The sequence below is a fragment of the Anguilla rostrata genome, chromosome 16 (assembly GCF_018555375.3).
Source record: "Anguilla rostrata isolate EN2019 chromosome 16, ASM1855537v3, whole genome shotgun sequence".
NCBI classification, from domain to species: domain Eukaryota; kingdom Metazoa; phylum Chordata; class Actinopteri; order Anguilliformes; family Anguillidae; genus Anguilla; species Anguilla rostrata.
Genome location: NC_057948.1, coordinates 10,658,081 through 10,685,928, shown reverse-complemented (window position 1 = coordinate 10,685,928; position 27,848 = coordinate 10,658,081). Strand labels below are relative to the sequence as shown.

Sequence of the window (27,848 nt, the reverse complement as noted above, 5' to 3'; positions counted from 1 at the left end):
AACACGCCAGCCCCACTCTTACTGTCTAACAGCGCAGAGCTCCAAGCACGCCAGCCCCACTCTTACTGTCTAACAGCGCAGAGCTCCAACCCCGCCAGCCCCACTCTTACTGTCTAACAGCGCAGAGCTCCAAGCACGCCAGCCCCACTCTTACTGTCTAACAGCGCAGAGCTCCAAGCACGCCAGCCCCACTCTTACTGTCTAACAGCGCAGAGCTCCAAGCACGCCAGCCCCACTCTTACTGTCTAACAGCGCAGAGCTCCAAGCACGCCAGCCCCACTCTTACTGTCTAACAGTGCACAGCTCCAAGCACGCCAGCCCCACTCTTACTGTCTAACAGCGCAGAGCTCCAAGCACGCCAGCCCCACTCTTACTGTCTAACAGCGCAGAGCTCCAAGCACGCCAGCCCCACTCTTACTGTCTAACAGTGCACAGCTCCAAGCACGCCAGCCCCACTCTTACTGTCTAACAGTGCACAGCTCCAAGCACGCCAGCCCCACTCTTACTGTCTAACAGTGCACAGCTCCAAGCACGCCAGCCCCACTCTTACTGTCTAACAGCGCAGAGCTCCAAGCACGCCAGCCATGACATGTCAGGATATTTCCAAACACATTACGCAAGTGAGGAATTCCCCCGCTCCGCCTCCCTCCCCCTGCTCTCTCACTCTCTCTCTCTCTCTCTCTCTCCTTCCCCCCTCTCTCCCGTCTCTCCCACACTCTCATATTCTCTTTTCTCCCTCTGCCTCGCTCCCTCTCTCCTTCTCTTTTCCCCCCACTTTCCTCTCTCGTTCTTTTTTTCCCTCACGCTCTGTTTTTCTCTCCTCCGCGTCTTTATAACTTTCTGAAAGCGACACGTATTTACTAAGCGCGCTGGGCTGCAGCTCAGAGCGCCTCCGACCCCTCTGGAGCGGTGGAGAAGTGCACAGCAGTGGGAAAAGCAGACGCACGGCGTAATCAAACTCAAATTCAAATACCGTTTATTATCAATGATGAGGACTTGCGGGGACCTGCACTACTAAAGCAGTCAATATGATCCAGATGATGAAAGAGACGATCAAACAACTTACACAAGTACTCCGATTCCTCCACCAACTCAACACACCACACACACACACAAATACATTCACTCACTCAACACACACACACACACAAACATTCACTCACACACACACACACACACAAAAACATTCACTCACACACACGCACACAGATATATTTACTCAATCACACACACACACACACACACAAATATATTGACTCAATCACACACACACACACACACACACACACAAATACATTCACTCACACACACACACAAATACATTCACTCACTCACACACACACACACACACACAGATACATTAATTCAAACACAAATACATTCACTCACACACACACACACACATACATTCACTCACTCACACATACACACACACACACACAGATACATTCACTCACACACATACACACACCCTCAGAGGCTGTTGAAAGCACACTCTCTCTCTCAGTGAAAACAGAGCCCTGATCTCCGTCAGTGCCCTAACCCACTTCAGGGCCAAGAGACATGACCTCCGCAGGTACACACGCCCAGCCACACAGCAGGGTCAAAGGGCGGTCGTCACGACAATCTGTCATCTTTAAAGGGTACGTGCAACAGCGAGCACGTCTCAGGGCAGCCCATGCCGGAATCTGATTGGACAGGTAGGGGAGGGGCAGTCCGACCAAATACGTTTCATACGCGAGGGCTTGAGAAGCCTTTGTCCAATAGGAAACATCCACCCGGTCCCACCAAAACACACACTCTGGATTTGTGCGTCACGTGACACTCACCTCAAAGGAATACTCGCTGGGTTTGTCGCTCTTCTGCATGAACCCCTTCAACTCTATCCTCTCGATGGTGGCTGTGGGCAAAAAAAAACGGCAAAATGGTGTGAGGTTTATAGCAAATGGTGTACAGGGCACCTGGGGTAGAGAGGGCCTGGGGTGGGGGGGGGGGGCTTATGGGAGGTGAAACAGAGTCTCAGTATTTGGCAGGCGTGCTGGTGGATCAGAACAAGGGGGAGGGGGGAAGTATAATTACATATTAAAGTGCAGGAAAATCACTGAGAACTGCATCCCCAGGTGTTTATTTAAACCCATAAGGTAGCAATCTCGCAAAACCACAGAGAGACAACGAGAGAGAGAAAGAAAGAGCAAACAAAAGAGAGCGAGAGAGTGCACACACAGGACAGGGACAGAGAGAGTGAAAGAGAGATGGGAACCAGGGAAAAAGAAAAGCTAACTGCCCTGCTGCCCGGCTTTACACAGCGACACTGAGACGGAACGCTGACGCCAGCTCTGCTCTGGAGCGGCCCGGATGCGCAGACAAGACCAGCTGCACGCTGGATGCCGGACACAGACCTGCGCAGACAGACGGCGCAGCCACACACAGACCTGCGCACACAGATCGCACAGCCACACACAGACCTGCGCACACAGATCGCACAGCCACACGCAGACCTGCGCAGACAGACAGCGCAGCTGCAGACAGACCTGCGCACACAGACCGCGCAGCTGCAGACAGACCTGCGCAGACAGACCGCGCAGCTGCAGACAGAGAGCGCAGTCACACACAGACCTGTGCCATCTCCAGCGCTCAAACACAAAGACCCAGAATCCGCTGTGGTTTCAGCGCATACTTCAGTGTTGTTTACAGGCCGTCTTGTTGGCCTGGTCCCCGTAAAACACTCAAATCTCAGAGGGCTTCCCGGTACAATAAAGGTTATGTAAATAACAAAAAATGCAGCCCGATTATCCCCAAATTAGGGAAAGGGAAAACCGTTTTTAAAAAACCCTGTGGAGGAGAAAACACACTTTTGCTGCTAAATGCTAAGGGGCATTTACACATTTTGAGACTAAGCAGACACAGCTTACATTCTTTTGCATGCGCTCGGGCGGGTACTGAACTCATTTAAGTACCGCGCTCAGTGCAACAGCAGTTAGCCCACGTCCCAAGCCAATATGCTACACTGCCACTCCTACACTAGCGTATAATTAGCCACTTGGTTCAAGCTCTACAGTGGGAAAGGGGTATAATGAGCCAGCCTGGTTCAGCTTTACACTGGGAAAGGGGTATAATGAGCCAGCCTGGCTCAGCTCTACGGTGGTAAAGGGGTATAATGAGCCAGCCTGGTTCCAGCTCTACAGTGGGAAAGGGGTATAATGAGCCAGCCTGGTTCCAGCTCTACACTGGGAAAGGGGTATAATGAGCCAGCCTGGCTCAGCTCTACAGTGGGAAAGGGGTATAATGAGCCAGCCTGGTTCAGCTCTACAGTGGGAAAGGGGTATAATGAGCCAGCCTGGTTCAGCTCTACAGTGGGAAAGGGGTATAATGAGCCAGCCTGGTTCAGCTCTACAGTGGGAAAGGGGTATAATGAGCCAGCCTGGTTCAGCTCTACAGTGGGAAAGAGGTATAATGAGCCAGCCTGGTTCCAGCTTCTACTGCTGACTACTGAATCAGTTTTATAAATGCTAAGAATGCCATTTGTTTTATATCGTAAATTGAATTCGAAGTGAATGTATTTTTGGTAAAATGATATACTGTGTTTCAGATATACAGTGTTGTCACTGTCAAGTTCAGCCTCTGTGAGCCAAAAATCCTGTTAAATGAATCCCTGTGCTTCTAACACAGTGTCAAGCAGCGTTACTGCTGGAATTTCATCTACACTGTAAGCACTGGAAAAATACGCATTAAAGATGTAATTCTTTCCTATAAAGCAACCTGGTTTATAATACAGGCACAGCTGAGCAACTGCTGTCGAGCTGATGAGCACTACAGCTGAACTCCACTTCAGGAGGGACACTCTTTCCCGCCTACACACACACACGCACGCATGCACGCACACACGCACACACAAACATGCACACTTACAAACACACACACACACAAACATGCACACTTACAAACACACACACACACACACACACACACACACACCTACCCACGCATAAACAAACACACAGAAGCATCCATGCCCACACACACGTACATACACACTCTCACCCACTCACCCTCGTGCACACACACACACCTAACCCCTAACTGCTCCCAACGAGCTGATTGGTACCTTGCATGGCAGCCTTTCACCGTTGGTGTGTATGTGTGGATGGGTGAATGAGAGGCATCAATTGTAAAGCGCTTTGGATTAAAGCGCTATATAAATGCAGTCCATTTACCATTACCATTTACCACACACAAACGCGCCCACACCCACACACACACACACAAACACACAGTGCATTGCGTGAGCCTGCAGGTTGGCTGTGTTGTAATTCAAAGAAAGGAATAGCAGAAGTACAGATCTGAATGTGTGTTTTAAGGAAGCAGAAATGAACAGATGTGAGACCACCGCCCTGACTGCCATCCCAGGACGGCGATTTGGGTGAGAGAGGCATCTTCACCCCTCTCACTGCTGTAATGTGCAGGACAGCTTTCAGATCACATGTGTCTGCAGGGCGAGTGGGAACACATCTGGAATGTGTGGTTAAAACAGCACTCTCACTTTACTGCACACAAACACACATACCACCCTAACACACCCTACAAAACACAAGCACACCTACCACCCTAACACACCCTACTGCACACAAACACACCTACCACACCCACCACCCCAACACACCCTACTGTATACAATCACACACACCACCCTAACACACCCTACAAAACACAAGCACACCTGCCACCTGAACACACCTACACTCTACTGTACACATACACACCCACCACCCTAACACACCCTACTGTACACAAACACACCTACCACCCAAACACACCCTACAGTACACAAACACACCCACTACCCTAACACACTCTACTGCACACAAACACACCTACCACACCCACCACCCCAACACACCCTACTGTATACAAACACACACACCACCCTAACACACCCTACAAAACACAAGCACACCTGCCACCTGAACACACCTACACTCTACTGTACACAAACACACCCACCACCCTAACACACCCTACTGTACACAAACACACCCACCACCCTAACACACCCTACTGTACACAAACACACCCACTACCCTAACACACCCTACTGTACACAAACACACCTACCACCCAAACACACCCTACAGTACACAAACACACCTACCACCCAAACACACCCTACAGTACACAAACACACCCACCACCCTAACACACTCTACTGCACACAAACACACCTACCACCAAAACACACCCTACAGTACACAAACACACCCACCACCCTAACACACTCTACTGCACACAAACACACCTACCACCCCAACACACCCTACTGTACACAAACACACCTACCACCCAAACACACTCCACAGTACACAAACACACCCACTACCCTAACACTCTACTGCACACAAACACACCTACCACCCCAACACACCTACACCCTACTGTACACAAACACACCTACCACCCAAACACACCCTACTGGACACAAACACACCCACTACCCCAACACACCCTACTGTACACAAACACACCCACCACCCTAACACACCCTACTGTACACAAACACACCTACCACCCAAACACCCTACTGTACACAAACACACCCACCACCCTAACACACCCTACTGTACACAAACACACCCACCACCCAAACACACTCTACTGTACACAAACACACCCACCACCCAAACACACTCTACTGTACACAAACACACCCACCACCCTAACACACCCTACTGTACACAAACACACCCACCACCCTAACACACCCTACAGTACACAAACACACCTACCACCCAAACACACTCTACTGCACACAAACACACCTACCACCCTAACACACCCTACTGTACACAAACACACCCACCACCCTAACACACTCTACTGTACACAAACACACCCACCACCCAAACACACTCTACTGTACACAAACACACCCACCACCCTAACACACCCTACAGTACACAAACACACCTACCACCCAAACACACTCTACTGCACACAAACACACCTACCACCCTAACACACTCTACTGCACACAAACACACATACCAACACACATACCACCCAAACACACCCTACAGTACACAAACACACATACCACCCTAACACACTCTACTGCACACAAACACACCTACCACCCTAACACACTCTACTGCACACAAACACACATACCACCCTAACACACTCTACTGTACACAAACACACCCACCACCCAAACACACTCTACTGTACACAAACACACCCACCACCCTAACACACCCTACAGTACACAAACACACCTACCACCCAAACACACTCTACTGCACACAAACACACCTACCACCCTAACACACTCTACTGCACACAAACACACATACCACCCAAACACACCCTACAGTACACAAACACACCCACTACCCTAACACACTCTACTGCACACAAACACACATACCACCCTAACACACCCTACTGTACACAGACAGCGGGTGCCAGTCGGGGATATTCCCGGTGGTCAGAGTGCAGTACCCTACGGAGCGCACTCCGGGGGACCACGGACAGGAAGTGGGTCAGAGGGGAAAGAACTCCCCAGGTTAGCAGCTGCGCAGGTCTGCACAGACGCGGAGCCGCGCAGGCTGGCCGACGTGCCTCTGCACGCAGTTTCTAAAAATAAGCAGCCGCAGCCGCCGGCTGTCGCTAGGCACACTGACGGGGAGGAGCAGGAGAGCGAGGAGCGTGAGGAGGGCGGAGAGCACGGGGAGCACAGTGAGGGAAAGGAGCACAGGGAGCACAGTGAGCATGGGGAGCACAGTGAGGGAAAGGAGCGCAGTGAGCATGGGGAGCACAGTGAGCATGGGGAGCACAGTGAGGGAAAGGAGCGCAGTGAGCATGGGGAGCACAGTGAGGGAAAGGAGCGCAGTGAGCATGGGGAGCACAGTGAGCATGGGGAGCACAGTGAGGGAAAGGAGCGCAGTGAGCAGGGGAGCACAGTGAGGGAAGGAGCGTGAGCATGGGGAGCACAGTGAGGGAAAGGAGCGCAGTGAGCATGGGGAGCACAGTGAGGGAAAGGAGCGCAGTGAGCATGGGGAGCACAGTGAGGGAAAGGAGCGCAGTGAGCATGGGGAGCACAGTGAGGGAAAGGAGCGCAGTGAGCATGGGGAGCACAGTGAGGGAAAGGAGCGCAGTGAGCATGGGGAGCACAGTGAGGAAAGGATGCGCAGTGAGCACGGGAGCACAGTGAGGGAAAGGAGCGCAGTGAGCATGGGGAGCACAGTGAGGGAAAGGAGCGCAGTGAGCATGGGGAGCACAGTGAGCATGGGGAGCACAGTGAGGGAAAGGAGCGCAGTGAGCATGGGGAGCACAGTGAGGGAAAGGAGCACAGTGAGCATGGGGAGCACAGTGAGGGAAAGGAGCGCAGTGAGCATGGGGAGCACAGTGAGGGAAAGGAGCGCAGTGAGCATGGGGAGCACAGTGAGGGAAAGGAGCGCAGTGAGCATGGGGAGCACAGTGAGGGAAAGGAGCGCAGTGAGCATGGGGAGCACAGTGAGGGAAAGGAGCGCAGTGAGCATGGGGAGCACAGTGAGCATGGGGAGCACAGTGAACATGGGGAGCACAGTGAGGGCAGGTGGGGGGGGGGGGGTGAACCCACAGATCTGTGGATGCGCTGGACCCGTCTCACACACAAACACTATCACTGCGCTCTGAGTATAACTGTGTGTGTGTGAGTGTGAGAATTACAGCTGACCCACCCAGTTCTCCATAGCAACAGCCCCCACAATTCATTAAAAAAACCAGACACCCCCACCCCATCCCTGCTCAACAGGTAACAGCTTAGTGATTCTGCAGGCCTTAAACACTCTGTCTGTTCCGAGGCCAAACGGCTCCATTATTCCCTCCCTCCAAAAAAAAGAACGTTGAAGAAAGCGACAAGATGCACAGGAGACACGTTTGAGACGTATGGGAGACAGGTTTGAGACGTATGGGAGACAGGTTTGAGACGTATGGGAGACAGGTTTGAGACGTATGGGAGACAGGTTTGAGACGTACGGGAGACAGGTTTGAGACGTATGGGAGACACGTTTGAGACGTATGGGAGACACGTTTGAGACGTATGGGAGACAGGTTTGAGACGTATGGGAGACAGGTTTGAGACGTACGGGAGACAGGTTTGAGACGTATGGGAGACAGGTTTGAGACGTACGGGAGACAGGTTTGAGACGTATGGGAGACAGGTTTGAGACGTACGGGAGACAGGTTTGAGACGTACGGGAGACAGGTTTGAGACGTATGGGAGACAGGTTTGAGACGTACGGGAGACAGGTTTGAGACGTATGGGAGACAGGTTTGAGACGTATGGGAGACACGTTTGAGACGTATGGGAGACAGGTTTGAGACGTACGGGAGACAGGTTTGAGACGTATGGGAGACAGGTTTGAGACGTACGGGAGACAGGTTTGAGACGTATGGGAGACACGTTTGAGACGTATGGGAGACAGGTTTGAGACGTATGGGAGACAGGTTTGAGACGTATGGGAGACACGTTTGAGACGTACGGGAGACAGGTTTGAGACGTATGGGAGACACGTTTGAGACGTACGGGAGACAGGTTTGAGACGTATGGGAGACAGGTTTGAGACGTATGGGAGACAGGTTTGAGACGTACGGGAGACAGGTTTGAGACGTATGGGAGACAGGTTTGAGACGTATGGGAGACAGGTTTGAGACGTATGGGAGACAGGTTTGAGACGTACGAAAGACAGGTTTGAGACGTACGGGAGACACGTTTGAGACGTATGGGAGACAGGTTTGAGACGTATGGGAGACAGGTTTGAGACGTATGGGAGACAGGTTTGAGACGTATGGGAGACAGGTTTGATACGTATGGGAGACAGGTTTGAGACGTATGGGAGACAGGTTTGAGACGTACGGGAGACAGGTTTGAGACGTACGGGAGACACGTTTGAGACGTATGGGAGACAGGTTTGAGACGTACGGGAGACAGGTTTGAGACGTACGGGAGACAGGTTTGAGACGTACGGGAGACAGGTTTGAGACGTATGGGAGACAGGTTTGAGACGTATGGGAGACAGGTTTGAGACGTACGGGAGACAGGTTTGAGACGTATGGGAGACACGTTTGAGACGTACGGGAGACAGGTTTGAGACGTACGGGAGACAGGTTTGAGACGTACGGGAGACAGGTTTGAGACGTACGGGAGACACGTTTGAGACGTATGGGAGACAGGTTTGAGACGTATGGGAGACGTGTTTCAGACGTATGAGGGACACGTTTGAGACACACTTACTCCTCACCCCATGACCTCAGACCAGGCTCAGCTGCAGTTGATTACATTATATAGGCCGGGCGTAGTAGAGGAAATGCAGGGAGATTGACTCAGTGAACTGTACGCGCAGTTCCTGTTCTTTTACTAGGAAATGACTGCACCTCCAGCAGACATTCACTCTTCCAGACAGGCACGCTCGTGAACTGGGGTGACTGGCAGTCAAGCACAGGGCCATAAAACAAAGACAAGAACAACAAAGGAACACACACACACACACACACAGATATAACACACACACACACATACACACACACACACACATGTGCACACACACACAGCCTGACTGCTAGGCCACAGTAGGTTCTGCCTGACTGTATGATGCGTCTCTCTCCTTGCTGCCGTGCCACAGACCCACTGACAGACAACCTGGCCAGAGAACTCCCCCCCCTCCCCACCCCCCACCCCCCCTCGCCCCCCTGCCCTTATCCTGTACCGCACAGTCAATCCCCCTGCCCGCATACTCTCCCCCACAGGCATACCATGTCAGGTGGGGTTCGGGCTGCAGCTGCCAGACTCACTAATCCAGGAGGGTCTGCCAAGCAGGTCAGATCAGATTACAAACCCCGCCCTCTGCCCCGATTACAAACCCCGCCTCCGCCCATATTAAAAACCCCACCCATTTCAGACCCCGCCCCCTGCCCTTCACACACAAGTGTACAAACACACAGCCTGCTCTATACAAATTCACACTCAAACACACACACACACCCTGCTACACACACACAAAAACGTAAAGACACAATACATATACATAAACGTATGAAAACATACATACAATGACAAATTAAAGGAAAAACCAACATGAAGTGTCTTAGGTGTTGGGCCACCAGGAGCTGCCAGAACAGCTCCAATGTGCCTTGGCATAGATTCTAGAAGTCTCTGGAACTCTACTGGAGTGATGGAACACCATTCTTCCAAAAGATGTTCCCTCATTTGGTGTTTTGATGATGGTGGTGGAGAGCGCTGTCTAACCCCTCGGTCCAAAATCTCCCGTAGGTGTTCAATTGGGTTGAAATCCAGTGACTGGGAGGCCCATAGTTTATGATTCACATCACTTTTATACCCATCAAACCATTCAGTGACCCCTTGTGCCCTGTGGATGGGGGGCATTGCCATCCTGGAAGAGACCACTCCCATCAGGACTTAAATATTTCATCATAGGATAGAAGTGATCACTCAGAATAACTTTGTATTGATTTGCAGTGACCCTTCCCTCTAAGGGGACAAGTAGACCCAAGCCATGCAGGAAAATGCCCCCCACAGCATAACAAAGCCACTGGATCCCCTTGCTGTATGGGTATTCAGGCCTGTACCGTTGTCTTGGTGTATGCCACACATGCACTAACCCACTTGTTAAGAATATGGTGAAGGATGACTCATCTGACCATATCCCTTTTTCCACATTTCTGTAGACCAGTGCCTATGGTTTTTGCACCACTGAACTCTCAGAATCGCACTCGTCTTTGTAATGAGGGATGCATGCACCGTAAACCTACTATAATATCCCTCTCTATGTAGTTGTCAATGGACTCTTCTTGCCGACACAGTCTGATCACGTCCTGTATTGAGATTCTCAGTCACCTGAAGAAGAGCTGCTCTTCTGTGTTTCCTTACACACTAATGCACGAGCATCATGGTCATCAAATCTGCACTTTCAAAGACAATTTCCGACCTTATTTACTGTTGTCTTTCCCATACATCTAAATACAGATGTCACTTTAGTCACTGTTCCTGTTGAAACACTAGCCAGTTGAGCAGTCTTTGTGACTGAAGCTCCCGCCATTCACGCCCCAATAATGAACCTTCTTTCAAAGTCACTTCCTCTTGCTATCTCGATCCAAAATCGAGGTCAGCTGCTCAGCATTTTTATACGTGCCAAAGAGCATGATAGGATGTTAATTGCATAATTGTATCATACAGTACACCTGTATGGAAGCATCTGTACTTGTTATGTTTCTCCACTCATTAATTCAGGTTTTCCTTTAATTTGCCACCCTTTTGCATGTACACACAGATGAACACAAACACATATATACACATATAAGTACATACACATATAAACACATATATGAAGCACATATATATTTCCAACAGTAATGCATACAGACATGACAAAATTAAGAAAATTAAAAAAATAAACTTAAATTGGGACATTCCTGCTTTGGAGACATCCACAAACACACACACTCCCGCACTACAGACCCACAGAGACACATACATACACACACACACACACACACACACACACACACTCCCGCACTACAGACCCACAGAGACACACACACACACACACACACACACACACACACACACACACACACACGCACACAGAACCATCATGCCCATTCGTCGTGAGGAGGAACAAACCGCTTCAGTCCTTCTGCAAAGTTTGTTTGAAATAAATGTCACTTGCACTGTCTTTGAAACAGCTCTGTTTTAGTTGTCAGTTAAGAAAGAGTAAGACCAGCCCATCTGAAGGGCAAATACACATAAAGCATACACCCCCACACTACTGAAATGGTAGTATCACTTGCTTCTAATGGCTAGCTGAAAGATACATGGAAATAATGATTTCTGGCTTTAAGTTATTCGCAGTTAGCCAGTACGTCAAAGCTCATCGATGTGATGTAATCAGTTGGCATGGTTTCTACGGTCATTCCATACAGAAGAATTAGGCGAATTTCTATTCCATAAGATGGCTAGCTAGCTTCTACTACAGGTGGTGTAAACAATGTGCCTAGCTAGATAGCTACCGCATCTGTAAAACTCATCAATCAAGTTAAAAAAAGGGGGCAAAAGTATGATTGATATTCATATTACAGTTACGTTAGTTTAGCCGCAGAGATCGCGCAGTAAGGACGCATCGGCACTGCAAGCCAGGCCAGTGCTAAAGCCAGCCAGGGAGAGATAAGGCAGCACAGTCTGCCCAGGAAATGAAGGAAGTAATAAAACTCGGAAATAAAACCACAAAATAATTATTTTTAAAAAAATCCCATTTCAGGTTTAATGTATGTTTCTAATTGGCTGTTTTTACCGTTTTTTTATGTAGGATAAAGGACATTCTAGATACCTACAGAAGTTCCTGATGATAACCTGGGGATATCGTAACAGCTGTTATAGGGGCATTCACGAGTTTGCAGTTCGAAGCAAGGACATACACTTCAAGCAACTCCAAAGCAGCTTGTACAGCAACATTATATTTCCAGAAGCTGTATATATGAACACATTAGTTTTATAGTGTTTATTCATAATTCTGACCATAAATGCCCATTTTTTCATTACAGTATTTGCCTGCTTCTTTCCTCAAGTGTGGCGGACTCAGGCTGCATGTACCATGGGAAATAGAGTTCCAGCCAGAAATAAGATTAAACATGCTGATATATCTCATATAACTCACGTGTTATTGTATGAAAACTACCAGAAATATACAGACCATTTGGCCCATCGAGGCCAGTCAAAGTAAGTTATAAAGAATATGAGTATAATAAGTGTAGCATTAGTGTCCTGTCAAAAAGTTTTGGTAGATGACACCAGTGTGTGTTTGAGTATGTGTGTGAGTGAGGGGGTTTATGCTCATGTGTCAGAATTTGTGTGTGCATGTAAGTGGGTGTGTGTGTGTGTATGTGCAGGTGCTTGCATTCATGTGTACGCTCATGTGTGAGAATGTGTGTGCGGGCATGTGTCCGTGTACTTGTGAGAACTTGTGTGTGTATGCTGATGTGTGAGAATGTGCATCTGCGTGCGAGTGTGTGTGTGTGTGTGTGAGTGTGAGCTTGCAAGCGTGTGTATTCTCATGTGTGAGAATGCGTGTGTTAAGTGATGGAAGGGAACCAGGCCAAGAAGTGAGGTAATGCTGTCAAAAAAGTCAAAGTCAGCCCTTAGGGGTCACCAGCTTAGGGGGGTGGGGGGGGGGGGGGGGGGTAACCACACCCCCTAACACCCTTCACAGAAGCAGCAACCCCCATATCACCTCATACCTAGAGAATCCATGCACCCAACTGCAATCCCCCCCCCCTCCCGCCCGCCCCCCCCCCAAACACTCTGCAACCAAAGCCGTAAATCACCTCCACCTGCTGACCATCGCGGTATCCAGTGCCCGCAGAAGCGTGCTCACAGAGCAGCCAAAAGCAGGCAGAGGGACCGGACCGGACGCTCGCAGGCAGGCAGCCGATATGACCCTCTAAGCTAATCATTACCGGCCAGCCTAACAGGCAGGGGCAGTTTCCCCATTCGCTCCTTGTTTCTGTTTTCACCATCCTTATGGGGACACACGTAGAGTTTCTGTCTTCACTATCCTTATGGGGACACACGTAGAGTTTCTGTCTTCACTATCCTTATGGGGACACACGTAGAGTTTCTGTCTTCACTATCCTTATGGGGACACACGTAGAGTTTCTGTCTTCACTATCCTTATGGGGACACACGTAGAGTTTCTGTCTTCACTATCCTTATGGGGACACACGTAGAGTTTCTGTCTTCACCATCCTTATGGGGACACGTAGAGTTTCTGTTTTCACTATCCTTACGGGGACACGTAGAGTTTCTGTCTTCACTATCCTTATGGGGACGCACGTAGAGTTTCTGTTTTCACTATCCTTATGGGGACACACGTAGAGTTTCTGTTTTCACTATCCTTACGGGGACTCATGTAGAGTTTCTGTCTTCACTATCCTTATGGGTACACACGTAGAGTTTCTGTTTTCACTATCCTTATGGGGACGCACGTAGAGTTTCTGTTTTCACTATCCTTATGGGGACGCACGTAGAGTCCCCATTACGGAGGAAGCCATTAAAAAAACGCCTGTATCGCCACTGCGGGTGTGCAACACTGCAACCTGCCCGGTAACTAGGAGACCAGGGCTCAGGCTCATAAAGCTCCTCAGAGCTGATCTAGGGTCAGGCTTCCCCAGGCTGTATCCACACCTTGTCCATTATGAGCAAAGAGGCCAGACTGATCCTAGAGCTCCTATTCTGAGATGCTTATCGAGCACAGGCCCAGAATTCAGCTGGAGAGTGCCTCCAGAGAACACTGCTGAAGCATGTCTGTAATAACACGCTTTCCTGACGCGCCTCTAGAAACACGCTTCTCTGACACGCCTCTGAACATGCCTCTATAGTGCACTTCTGTAGCACGCCTCAGGAGCATGCTGGTCCAAGCTGTAGCAGATTACTCCTTTTTTTTAAAAAAAAAACCTCTCTGCCTTCCCTTCTACGTGTTAATTCCTCTGACAAAGGATTATCTATTGCCGGTGTCCTATGGTCCAACCATTACACTCTCAGCAATTGCTACTTGGAATGTTGGTTACAAATCTAGGCCTTTTTCTTAATTGCATGTCGCTCGGGACAAGAGCGACAGCTAAATGCCTAAAATGTAAATGTAAATGTGCTCACCTTTGCTGGATTTCCCAGCATGCACCTTGACGGGCAGCTCCTGGCAGGAATGTGCTGGCATAGCGGGAAAGGCGTCGACGGCACTCCCCTCATCTCCTCGACCTGCGCCATCCTCCTGGGGTGTTGCCTGTGAGACAGGGGTCACAGGTCAGGGGTCAGGGGTCAGTGAACAACATAGTCGCAACACCGTATTTCATTCTCCCATTGGTCTAGACAGAACTGTCCACTTATCCCTTTGAATTTCCCTTACATTCCATTAACAACATGCTTATCGGCCTACATCCTTACACTATATGATCTGCAGAGGTTTCAACAGCCATACCCTAACTAGGATTGGAACCTGCAGCCCCTCTTGCAACAAGTTCCCAACCTGCCGTGCCAAGTGACCGACGCGGAGGGGGAAAACCGGCAACCTTAAAATGCAGATCTGCTCAATCGCATCCCAGGAATGCAGCTGACCGCAAACACAACGGCAGCCACACCACCCCTCCCCTCCGGCAACGCGTAACCAGGCAACCTCACTGACCTCAAAAACGAACCTATAAACACAGCCTCTCTCGCCACTGAGAAGGCAGGGAAAAAACTAAACACAGTTTCGGAAACAAATAGTCTGCTTAATGAAATTCTCATACTCAAACATTTCCTCTTTTAAAATCGAATCATAATAACCAAAATACAAGGGCAAAAGAGCATGTTTTTAATAACATAACAGAGAAAAGGCTAAATACACAATGTCAAAAAAAGTAGGCCTACATAAAATCTGACCATATGGAAAACTGCAATGTGGGTCACTTGTTTAATATATAAAAATGAACCTCCCGGTCATTTTTCTTGTGATTTTTTCTCGTCACTGCAAATATGAAACTGTGAAATATTTTTTAAAAATATTTAAGTAGTTGTCATGGAACCCTTCCCTGTACACACTACAAGTTTTTGGCTGGACCGCAACAGCGGGGCCAGCCCTACAAACGCAAATGTCTGTGACTGAGTGATTGAGTGAGGGACGAAGTTACACCATTGGTCGGCCGAGTTACGAAGTCACACCATTGGTCGGCCGGATCACGTGTGTTAGGTCCAGCCACATACTAGGTTTTAACCTGGTCTTGTTTAAAAAAAAGTGTTTTTCGTTCTCATGTTTTTGTTACCGTTTTACAACACCAAGGTCTTCAGGGATTTAGCACATTGCGAGGACCATCCAGCCTGAGAGTGATGGACACCCTGGGTGAACGGGCCATTAAGGACGAGGTGTTCGCCTTCCCCTCAGACCACAGTTTACATCCACGGTTCTTCAGGCAGGTGCAAGAACACAACACGGTAGAAATGGCTGCCTCACCAGCCAGCAGCGGGAACCCAACCGAAACGACCAGCACAGTGAAGGGAAACATTGACCTCAGCTCCACATTTACCTCACTTTCGATCTGTATTAAATATGAAAATAAAAAAGCTCATTTATTGTAAACTAGTCTACACAACAGCGTTCCTGTTGGTATGTTTGCATGTGCAATAAAAAATGCAACACGTTTTTCAGTCATGTGTTTTCGTACTGTCTGTATAAACACAGAAGGCTCTGGAGGTTTAGTACACCATTACCACGTGCTGAAGCATTTCTCCCTTTCTCCCTTTTTTTGTTTCTCTGGCCCTTCTTCTCTCCCTCTCCCTCCCTCCCTCCCTCCCGCCCACGCTGACTGAAAATGCTGTGTGTGTAAGGGGAGAACCACGTGCTGACGCTCTGCAGCACACAGACCAGATCTGAAACCAATTAAATCTGCTTTTCCCAAAATCTACTGCCACATCCTCTGTCCACCCCCTCCCCTCCCCTCCCCTCCACAGCCAGATCACATCCGATGACACCGCCAAAAAGACTCAGCGTCGGGTGAACACCTGGATACACACACGCAATAAACACACACACACAGGTACATGGCTAAGGGGGTTGGACGCGGCGAAAAGCCCTTCGGCTGTCCGGGACGGGGCCGCGGTGTTTCGGAGAGCATCCTGCTTCCCCCGACGTTCGTAGCGGCGAACTCGGACGCAGTCGGAAGAGGAGTGGAACAGGCTGAACTTTGTCCTGAACACACAAATTGCTTTCAGATGTGGAGGAGGGGGGCGGGGCTACGGCGTTACACGTGGAGGAGGGGGAGGGGCTATGCTATCACCCGCAGAGGAGGGGTAGCGTACAGTATCGCGCAGACAGGGGATAAGAGGTTCGGTATCGCAGGTGGGACAGGACGAGAGGGCACGGTTTCCGACGTAGGGGCGGGGGGAAGAGTTATAAGCATCTTGTAGAGAGGAGGGCTCGTTTTCGGGGAGAGGGGCGGCTGTTTCGCCGTGTGAGACAAAATAAGGATTCGCAGAGGTGCTGATGGGAAATGAAGTCCAAAAATACTACAGGCATCAGAAACCGACAACCGTGGACTTCACCACCTAACGCTGACATTACAGCGCTTTGTGTAACGTCTGCCGGTTAAACTCAGCTGCGGGGGCTGGGGGAGGGGTTGTAGACTACGGGGCTAGGGGGGGGAGGGTCTACCAAATGTTTACATGTACTGTTTTGGTATGTGTTTGACTAAAGGCCTTCACAGCCAGCCAGCAGTTTGGGGCTTCCTGGCGGTACACAGGGGAGCCTCACACACAGAGCTTACTTCAGCACCAAGCAATGTGCTGACCCGAGCGCGACGGGGGCCAAGACACAAAATAAAACCAGTTTCCTCTCAAACTCCCGTTTTTTCTCCCCCTCCTTCTCACAGAGACATATTTACACAGCATGTCTCCCTCCACCTTCAAAGCAACTCCCCCCCCCCCCCCTACTCCCCACACCCCTACTCTAACCCGAGATCCCTATGAATCACCAGCTTAGCCCCACACTGCCGCCGCACAGAGATCTTGCATCACCGCCCCTAACCTCGGCCGTATCGCAGGAACCTCAGGCCACCACTACCCCACACTGTTGTACAGTAGAGATTACAACAAATCTCCACTCCATACAATGGTACCATAGAGATTACGAATCATTATGACTCCACGTAGCTGTGCCATAGAGAGTACAAATCAATGTGATTCCACCAAGTTGTCCCAAAGAGATTACAAACCACAGTGACTCCACATAGGAAAAGATACTAGTGGTGTCACGAATCTCCCCACCTCTTGGTAATAAAAGATACAGGGAAAAATCAAAACTCCCCCAAAAAGTTTGTACAAAGACATCCTTTTGCATTTGTATTGTTCCAAATACAGGTGAAAAACCATCAAAACCTTTAAGTTAAAGGGACTAGTTAATCTTCCTAAGAGAACAGGATCAACTGTCTGTGCACTAATAATGTATGTGACACTTATTGGAGGAAATACACATGAAACTGCTTTAATACTACTTTAACATAAAGTGAGCATATGCAAAATATCTGCCACCTCATGTGACAAATGAATGTGTTTTAATTCACTTAAGGAATTAAAAGGAAGTGACCTTCTGCAGCCATTGGCAAAGCTGAAGGTCACATCAAAGAGTATCAGAAATGATCGTTCTCAACCTGAATAATCTATATTACCTGTTTGCAACATGGTCACCAAGTCACATGACTAGGTCACTGGCCAATTGCAGCTAGAGCTTTAATACACAAACCCTGCAAAACCAGGAAGCTGTTAAGTTAAAAAAATCACACACTTATCCGGCAATACAGGTGCCTGGCCCACAGGCCAGGCGTGAACAGGTCCAACGTCATGGCCTAAGGCCAAACCGTGCTCTCACTGAAGAATGAACGCAGTAGGCCTGACAAAAAAAAAAGATGCTGGAAAAACTTTTTTTTTTTTTTAAAGAAAAGCAAATGGGCTACTAATCAGCCCTCTGGGCTTGGAAGCCTAGCAATGATAATCATCATGGAAATACTGAATTGTGTTTTTGTAGCACCTTTCCTAAGTTCCCACGGCGTTTCTCAGTACCACAAACCAGCTGAGGCGAAGGAGGATGGGTTTATTTAGCCAAATAAATCGGTAATGGAAGTCGATCGGGCTGAGGCAGCAGTTTTGGGAAGTGGCCCAGGACCCTGGGAAAAGTCCCTACCTCCTCAGCAGGACCCCTGGCATATTGAATGACCACACAAGGGTCAGGACAATGAGTCTTGGTCACGTCTGGGTGGCCACATCTCCTCCCTCACAGTGTCCCCATCACTGCACCTGGGCACTGGTTTTCTGCTTTGAGCTGAGGAAGGACTGCCCCCCACTGACCCAAAAAGTTTAGCATGCCCCCTGCCCCCAGCCACACAAACGAATACCCAGTACTCTAACAACTGTAAGCCTAACCTGTACAAGTACCAACCAAGCCCAACTCCCTCTGAAGAACAATATCAAAACCAGATGCACAGGCTAAGTCCTCCATGCAAACTTTTCAGTAGGGCAGGACTGGCAATTAGACTGGTTTGAAAACAAAGAACACAGGCCACGTGCTGATAATTGTTCACCTGAATTATGTATCATTTTTAGCTGTGGCACCTACCGTTTGGCAGCTGGTACATCCGGCATAACAAGAGTTGAGGGTGGCGGCTGTGATGTAGGTGGTGACGGTGTTGGCGGAGGTAAGGGTGGCTAGCGCACCGCTGCCTACGCCGGAGTGATGCTCGCCGCACGTCGTCTGCAGGATGCCCTGTATCTGCACGAGCCCCTGCCGGAGTACCTGCTTCTGGTGGAAGCTGAACGCTGGGTGGTTGGATGCCATGGTGAACAAGAGCAGGAACTGGTCTCCAGTCTGGCCGTCGTTGAGCTGCAGTCCATAGTTGTTGATGATGGAGTCGATGTGTGTTAGAGTCCTGAAGAGGACTCCCGCGGCCTCTCGGTTGTCCGAGTTGAGCAGCGCGAGGGAGATGAGCAGCTTGCTCCGCACCACCTCGTCCGTGATGTTGGTCAGGTTCGCCAGGTCCGCCGGGTTGTTGGCTTTGATCTCCGCGTCTCTCAGGGAGTGGTAGTCTTTGCGCGCCAGGTCCTCCAGACAGGAGCCGAGAAAGCGCAGCTCTATGGGCACGCAAAGATCCAGCAGCCCACAGAGGAACTCCGCCCGCTGCGCGGAGTTTAGTTGGGAGAACCAACGGTACACCCCTTCCCTTTGAACCGTACACCTCTTCTCTACCATTTTCACCGCAGGTCCTATTGCCAGTTTTGTTTAAATGGAAGATTAGCAATTATTTTCCATTTGTTAAGAGTCTATTTTCCATTTCTCGACAACCAGTAAAGCAAAGTCGATTAAACAAATGTGTATTTGCAACAAAGCCAAGTAGCCTAATCCCTGATTTATACCAGAAGTAGAGGCAGCCTATACGGATGCAAAATATGTAAACGTAACTTTGTAAACTCTTGTTCCTTCCTCAGCCTATTCACTCCCGTTTTTCGACGTTAAAAATCAAAGCATGTCTTCCGCAGTACTATCAATGCGAATTTGCCCTTATGCTTATTAATCAATTTTTAAAAACGTATTTATTAAATGTCACTGTACATAAAAGCACTCCGCAGACAAAGCGCGTGTCTGTGTTTACTGTAGCCTACTACTCTGTATGGCACAGCACGGCCAGACATCCCTCTTTCCTTCGTTCTCCGGCTCTCCGCCTCAGTAGGTTATGGAAGACCTTTGTATTACATCCACCGGAAAATACATTAAAATGTAAATGACCATTTCGAAGAGTCTGGAAAAAGCACGCTCTACGTCCACGTTTCTCCATCCACCATTCGTGCCATTTTCTCGACCGATTCTCGCAGTAAAAAGTCTTTTTTCCAGTTGTAGCCACCAGCGTGACACGCGTTAAAATTATTAGGGAGCGTCGGCCAATAAACAAGATCATATACAAACTCCAGCGACTCGAGCTCGTAGTTGGAATACCAAAAAAGAGAAGGATTGTGCTTCACTCACAGAGTGTTTTTCATACGCTGGAATTCCTACCTTCGTTTTTAAAGGAGTTGTCGCTGTTTCTATCCGGGAACATACCAGAGTGCTCGTTACATTAAGAATATAATTTCTCCTTTAGTCTTATCATACCCTTGCTTTGAAATCGAGCAAAACAGCTGTGTGGTTCACCATCCTAAACTCTCCCCACTAACCCGACCCACCGTATATTATTATGAAATACGATTGGATGAGCTGTTTGTCGACAACTATACTTGTTGCTGTGATTGGCCAGAGTGGACCCCACACTCCGCATCTCTTTCACATGCGCTCATGCTTTTCGCTGATTTTGACAGCGAGGAACTGTGTTTGTTTAGGAGTTCGCTGCGTCTCCATTACAGTTGTGACCCGTAACTGCTTGTTGCCTGTGTCCGAGACAAAAAACTGTATTTTTCTCCAGACTCTGCAAATAAGCCATATACTTTTCCTAAATTAGATATTAAAGTTTTAAACACAAAGTATTACAGAAAGACGGGGGGAAACAATAACCACCCTCCTCTCTCAAATACAAACTCGTGTCTCCATTAGGTTTTGGCAATATTTTTTGGAGTTCTGTCATCACTATATTATTACGTCAACCTTGCTGTCAGTCAAGTGGCGCCAGGGAGTGAGTGTGGTTCACATGGGCACCGAACATTCTGGTTGGTCATAGTACACGAAGACAGGATAAATACTGCGTTGTAATTGGTTCGCCTTTCTGCGCCGACGCCCCTTCCATCTTTGCGCACACCTTCCATTAGTTACTGTAAGCTAAGATACTGGTGAAACGAGATGCTTCTTTCCATTGTATTTCGTTTTATTTAAAGCGTCACTGGGATCCCATAAACTGTGTTAATTCTGGACTTCGCCAAAGAGTTATAAATACTGCTTTGATAATGTTTTCACGATTGAAAACGTTTGGCAATACAAGCATGCCGTCATGTTTGCCCCAATACCTCAATTTAAGAAAATCGATACGACACGTATGCCGCAGTGTTGACTTTGCCAAAGGGCGCCTTTTCTAGGAGATTGTGGCCTGCTCTCATGAACTCATTTGCGCTAGTTGGAGAACATGCTATCGCAATTTCAGGTCAGACAGATGGACAGATAGGCTGTCACCTAAACGCAGAATGACTTGGTGGTATATCACATTTGTACACGTTTGTACATTTAAAAAACAAATTTGTCTAAATGTTCTTTGCATATCAACAACAGGCAAGCGTTTCTATAATAAACATCAGGAGTAAATTACAAAACACAAAAACTTGAGAAAGTAACGGACGGTCCCTAAACCTATCCGAACATATCGTACTTTCTTGAAAATAACGGACCCTACCGGTGACTAGGGGTTATACAGCTTGAAAAATGTATTCAATTTATCCGGCTCTTGGTACACTGGTCCTGTACCTTTGTACTGGCTGCAACCCGTAGCCTGTGTTTTCCGTGTTTATATTAGGAAATGTTATCTGAATGTAGAACTCATATCGCGCCAGCTTCATTCGTAATTGTCTCGTGAACTCCTGGAAATTGCGATTGTGTGAAAGGAGTACCAAAAGGGCGCATGTGATTTTCGGACAAGACCACTAGAGAGCGCTATTGACGCACTGTTGGATGCTCCTGCAGCGCAGAAAGGGCCCTTCGGCTCCCTTTGCATGTGCAGCTGATCGCAGTTGCTATCTGGTTCCGATTCAAAATGGGCTTATGGCAGCCACCGGACGAAATATCTCATCTCATCATCTCACTTTTTGTGGATTGCGAGTTGATAGTGATTCGAAGTCGTTCCATTCGAGATATTAAGAAAATGAATGTAACTGAGGGGGCAGGTGGGTGGACCTAGCGTTCATTTTTCACCAAGGGGAACACGCGAACGTCATTAGATGCTTAAAAGCTACTGCACTACCTATATCTACAGATCAATTACATGGCACATGGTTTTCCAGTCCTTGTACTATGGATAAGCAGTGCCTGCTGGTTTTTGTTCAGAATTTATTTAACCCAAACTGATTCACCAGTTTGTTCAACGCTGATCTAAATTTTACCCCGTGTGTGAATCTTTTAAAATAACTGGAGATGTGTTTTGTGCTAATGAAAAAAGCTAAACATAAATCCTTTCCTGTGAATTATTTTTAGTAATATCTTTCCGCTAAATTAACATGTAACCCGGCTGTTCAAATCATTGTTTTAAGTCCAATGTGAATCGAAAAATCAGAAATTGAATTTAATTTTACCCTCTTAATACTACTACATTGAACAATACATTTACCAGAGGTAAAAAATTTAGAATATTTTTAAAATTCCTTTTAACACATCCAACAACTAATTTTTTTTTCTTCTTCAGAAAATACTTGTAAAATGCTGGCAGTATAAAACGGAAGTTTAACCTAAGTTCTCAGTTAAGCCTGATTAGGCTATATTGTTTTGTGGTAACTAACATTGACATCATACACTGGGGGGTCTTGATATCATGGCTCAGAATCACTGATGTGGCCTAACAATATACACGACCTGACACACAATATCTACATAAGAAATCAGCTTCTGATGTTGGTATAGCAGTTTATAAACGAAGAGATACAAGTAATTACCGCTACAAAGAACAGTCAAAACCACAGATCTCTCACAATGCTTTCAATAAAGCAGCTATTGACCTCCGAGACCAAAGAAAAAAAAAATGTTTTTGTCCATTTAAAGGGGAAGCAAAGTAAAATCCATTATGTTTGCACAGTTACAGACAATCTGTGTGCTCGACCTGCTCACCTTCAATGACGAGCATGGTCAACTGCAGCCGCCCTGAGCAATTACTCCCACACACAAAATGTGTGCCTTTCATGAAATGTGTCTTAATATGTATGTTTATTGTTGGAAATGCTTAGGTCTAGAAGTCTAAAAGGGTGTTTTTCAGGTGTTTTGCTAGTGTAATTTACTGAGCAGGTGTACATACAGCTGTAGGCCATAGGGGACAGTTAGGGAAAGAGGAAAGGGGGCTGTGACATGGACAGTGTGACTGGGGGCTGTGTGAGTAAGTGGAGGCTGTGTGAGTAAGTGGAGCTGTGTGAGTAAGTGGGGCAGTTTGAGTAAGTGCGGCTGTGTGAGTAAGTGGAGCTGTATGAGTAAGTGGGGCAGTTTGAGTAAGTGCGGCTGTGTGAGTAAGTGGAGCTGTGTGAGTAAGTGGGGCAGTTTGAGTAAGGGGGCTGTGTGAGTAAGTGGAGCTGTATGAGTAAGTGGGGCAGTTTGAGTAAGTGCGGCTGTGTGAGTAAGTGGAGCTGTGTGAGTAAGTGGGGCAGTTTGAGTAAGGGGGCTGTGTGAGTAAGTGGGGCTGTGTGAGTAAGGGGGCTGTGTGAGTAAGTGGGCTGTGTGAGTAAGGGCTGTGTGAGTAAGTGCAGCTGTGTGAGTAAGTGGGGCAGTTTGAGTAAGGGGGCTGTGTGAGTAAGTGGGGCTGTGTGAGTAAGGGGGCTGTGTGAGTAAGTGCAGCTGTGTGAGTAAGTGGGGCAGTTTGAGTAAGTGCGGCTGTGTGAGTAAGTGGAGCTGTGAGTAAGTGGGACTGTGTGAGTAAGTGGGGCAGTTTGAGTAAGGGGGCTGTGTGAGTAAGTGGAGGCTAACGTGCGGCCTGGCAGTCTAGAAGTGTGATGACTGTGTTTGTAGTAATGTGGAGCTGTGAAGTAAGTGTGAGGTGTTTGTGATGTAATGGGGCTGTGTGGCATAGGGGCAGTTAAGAGAAGGGGCTGTGTGCAGGTAGTGGAGGCTGTGTGAGTAAGTGGAGGCTGTGTGAGTAAGTGGGGCTGTGTGAGTAAGTGGGGCAGTTTGAGTAAGTGCGGCTGTGTGAGTAAGTGGAGGCTGTATGAGTAAGTGCGGCTGTGTGAGTAAGTGGGGCTGTGTGAGTAAGTGGGGCAGTTTGAGTAAGGGGGCTGTGTGAGTAAGTGGGACTGTGTGAGTAAGTGGGACTGTGTGAGTAAGTGGAGCTGTGAGTAAGTGGAGGCTGTGTGAGTAAGTGGGGCTGTGTGAGTAAGTGGGGCAGTTTGAGTAAGGGTCTGTGTGAGTAAGTGGAGGCTGTGTGAGTAAGGGGGCTGTGTGAGTAAGTGGGACTGTGTGAGTAAGTGGAGCTGTGAGTAAGTGGAGGCTGTGTGAGTAAGTGGAGCTGTGAGTAAGTGGAGGCTGTGTGAGTAAGTGGGGCTGTGTGAGTAAGTGGGACTGTGTGAGTAAGTGAAGCTGTGAGTAAGTGGAGCTGTGTGAGTAAGTGCGGCTGTGTGAGTAAGTGGGGCTGTGTGAGTAAGTGGGGCAGTTTGAGTAAGTGGGACTGTGTGAGTAAGTAAGACAGTGTGAGTAAGTGGGACTTTAAAGGATAAAGCTACATATAGGAATAGCTTTGCTTGAAGAGGAACAGGAGCAGCATGAAGGGCAGCAGGTGTAGTAGACGTTTGAGTAGGAGAGCACCAGTGGCTGTGTGCTGAATGGGTTGAGGTTGTTTTGATCATAGTATCATTTCCATCAGCTGTGCTCAGATGTGCCCTCTGGCCCTGCCTGCTGTCAGCTGATTAGCATTGATTATCATTAAGGAAAGGGAGGGAGGGGGCTGGGAGCAGGGCTGGCTGGAGAGGGGGGTGGGGCTATGTGTCTCCCAGGGGACAGTTCCCATCCTCTGCAGCACAAATGGAGCCAATTAAACCCAATGCTCCACTCACAAACCAGAGTTAACAAAGAGACGACTTAGTACCTCCACCTGCCTCCATGCACACACACACACACACACACACACACACAGCGCTTTCCAGGTGTTTAGGAGTGGCTGCTCTCTGGGTCTTCTGTGAGCTCCCAGTCTCTAGTGACCCCTGGGAGACAGACGTTGACCGGCATGTCAGGGCTCTGACATTAAAGCTATTTATACTCAGCTAAGTCTGATCCGCTCTACAGTAGCCCAGTGGATAAACTTCCACAGCAGGGATAGATACACACACACAATGGTGATAGGTACACACAATATTGATAAATACACACAGTAGTGATAGATACACATACAGAGCAGGGATAGATACACACAGCAGGGATAGATCCACATAAATCAGTGATTGATATACACAGCAGGGATAGGTACACACACACACAATGGTGATAGATACACACAGTAGTGATAGATACATATACAAATCAGTGATAGATACACACAGAGCAGTGATATATACACACATCAGGGATAGATACACACAGCAGTGATATATATATACACAGAGCAGTGATAGATACACACAGCAGTGATATATATATACACAGAGCAGTGATAGATACACACAGCAGTGATACATACACAGAGCAGTGATAGATACACACAGCAGTGATAGATACACACAGCAGTGATAGATACACACAGCAGTGATACATACACACAGCAGTGATAGATACACACAGCAGTGATATATATATACACAGAGCAGTGATAGATACACACAGCAGTGATATATATATACACAGAGCAGTGATAGATACACACAGCAGTGATACATACACAGAGCAGTGATAGATACACACAGCAGTGATATATATATACACAGAGCAGTGATAGATACACACAGCAGTGATATATATATACACAGAGCAGTGATAGATACACACAGCAGTGATATATATATACACAGAGCAGTGATAGATACACACAGCAGTGATACATACACAGAGCAGTGATAGATACACACAGCAGTGATAGATACACACAGCAGTGATACATACACACAGCAGTGATAGATACACACAGCAGTGATATATATATACACAGAGCAGTGATAGATACACACAGCAGTGATATATATATACACAGAGCAGTGATAGATACACACAGCAGTGATAGATACACACAGAGCAGTGATACATACACACAGCAGTGATAGATACACACAGCAGTGATATATATATACACAGAGCAGTGATAGATACACACAGCAGTGATATATACACAGAGCAGTGATAGATACACACAGCAGTGATATATATATACACAGAGCAGTGATAGATACACACAGCAGTGATATATATATACACAGAGCAGTGATAGATACACACAGCAGTGATATATATATACACAGAGCAGTGATAGATACACACAGCAGTGATATATATATACACAGAGCAGTGATAGATACACACAGCAGTGATACATACACACAGCAGTGATAGATACACACAGCAGGGATAGAGACACACACGGCTGTGATATATATATACACAGAGCAGTGATAGATACACACAGCAGTGATACATACACACAGCAGTGATAGATACACACAGCAGGGATAGAGACACACACGGCTGTGACAGATACACACACAGAGCTGTGATTGCATGATAGGATATTTATTTGGACATACATACCATATTGCACGTACAGCTGGATATTTACTGAATCAGCTGTGGCGAAGGGCTTTGCCCCAGGGCCACACTTTGCGTCAGTCACACTGGGGGAATCGAACCTGCATCCAAACGTCTCCTTGACAACCGCGCCTAGCCTGCCCTGCCGTCACCACCTGACCAGAGCTGAGCGTGTCTCAATCAAGGAAGATGCGCACCAACTTGCGCACACACACACACACACACACACGCAGAAAACAAACACCACACACACATATACACATATACATACACAAGCAAATACACACATACATATACAGTCACACACACACATGTACACATAAGCACACACAGGTACAAACACACACACCTGATTATCTCTGAAACTGAAAGGTCTCCTTTTGTTTGACACACTCACTCTCTTTTTTTCTATATATGTGTATGTGTGTGTGTATATATATATATATATGTATACATATATATAAATGTCTACATGTGTAAAAATAAAAATGTGCATAACAGCTTGTCGAAGGTGCAGTACTGTATTAAAATTAAACTCTTCTTCAAAAATAAGTGTCAAAACTGGCTGTGTTAAAAAGGCTGTATATAATTGGAGACCGTTGCAGGGGCCTATGATTCACCTATTCATCTGGCTGAGCTGTGAAACACCTATTTCTCAGCAATAAGGAGAGCAGAGGGATTGAGCAACGGTGAGAGAGAGAGAGAGAGAGAGAGAGAGGGAGAGGAAAGCAAGCAGGGCAATTAGGAAAAGCAATCTCTGCTCCCTGGGGCCATGAGGGGGGGGGGGGGGGGGAGCTGAGAGAGGCTGGCTGTTCCACTGTCTCTTTAAAAGCGGGGGGGGGGAGGGGAGGGAGGGGGGAGGGAGGGGGAGGGGGACCTGGCTGCGTTGGAACA

At 47.9% G+C, this 27,848-nt stretch overlaps 1 protein-coding gene across 1 annotated transcript in view; it reads right to left on the bottom strand.

Annotated features, from left to right (window-relative positions):
- Positions 1-20,848, bottom strand: part of zcchc14 (zinc finger, CCHC domain containing 14) — a 41,447-nt gene extending 20,599 nt beyond the window's left edge. Inside the window, exons 1-3 of the mRNA XM_064312635.1 lie at positions 19,188-20,848; positions 14,702-14,828; positions 1,830-1,900 (exon numbers count right to left, since the gene is read on the bottom strand). Of these exons, the coding sequence (XP_064168705.1) occupies positions 1,830-1,900; positions 14,702-14,828; positions 19,188-19,817 (828 nt within the window). The 5' untranslated portion in view covers positions 19,818-20,848. The remainder of the gene's footprint in view (positions 1-1,829; positions 1,901-14,701; positions 14,829-19,187) is intronic.
- Positions 20,849-27,848: the final 7,000 nt, after the last annotated feature.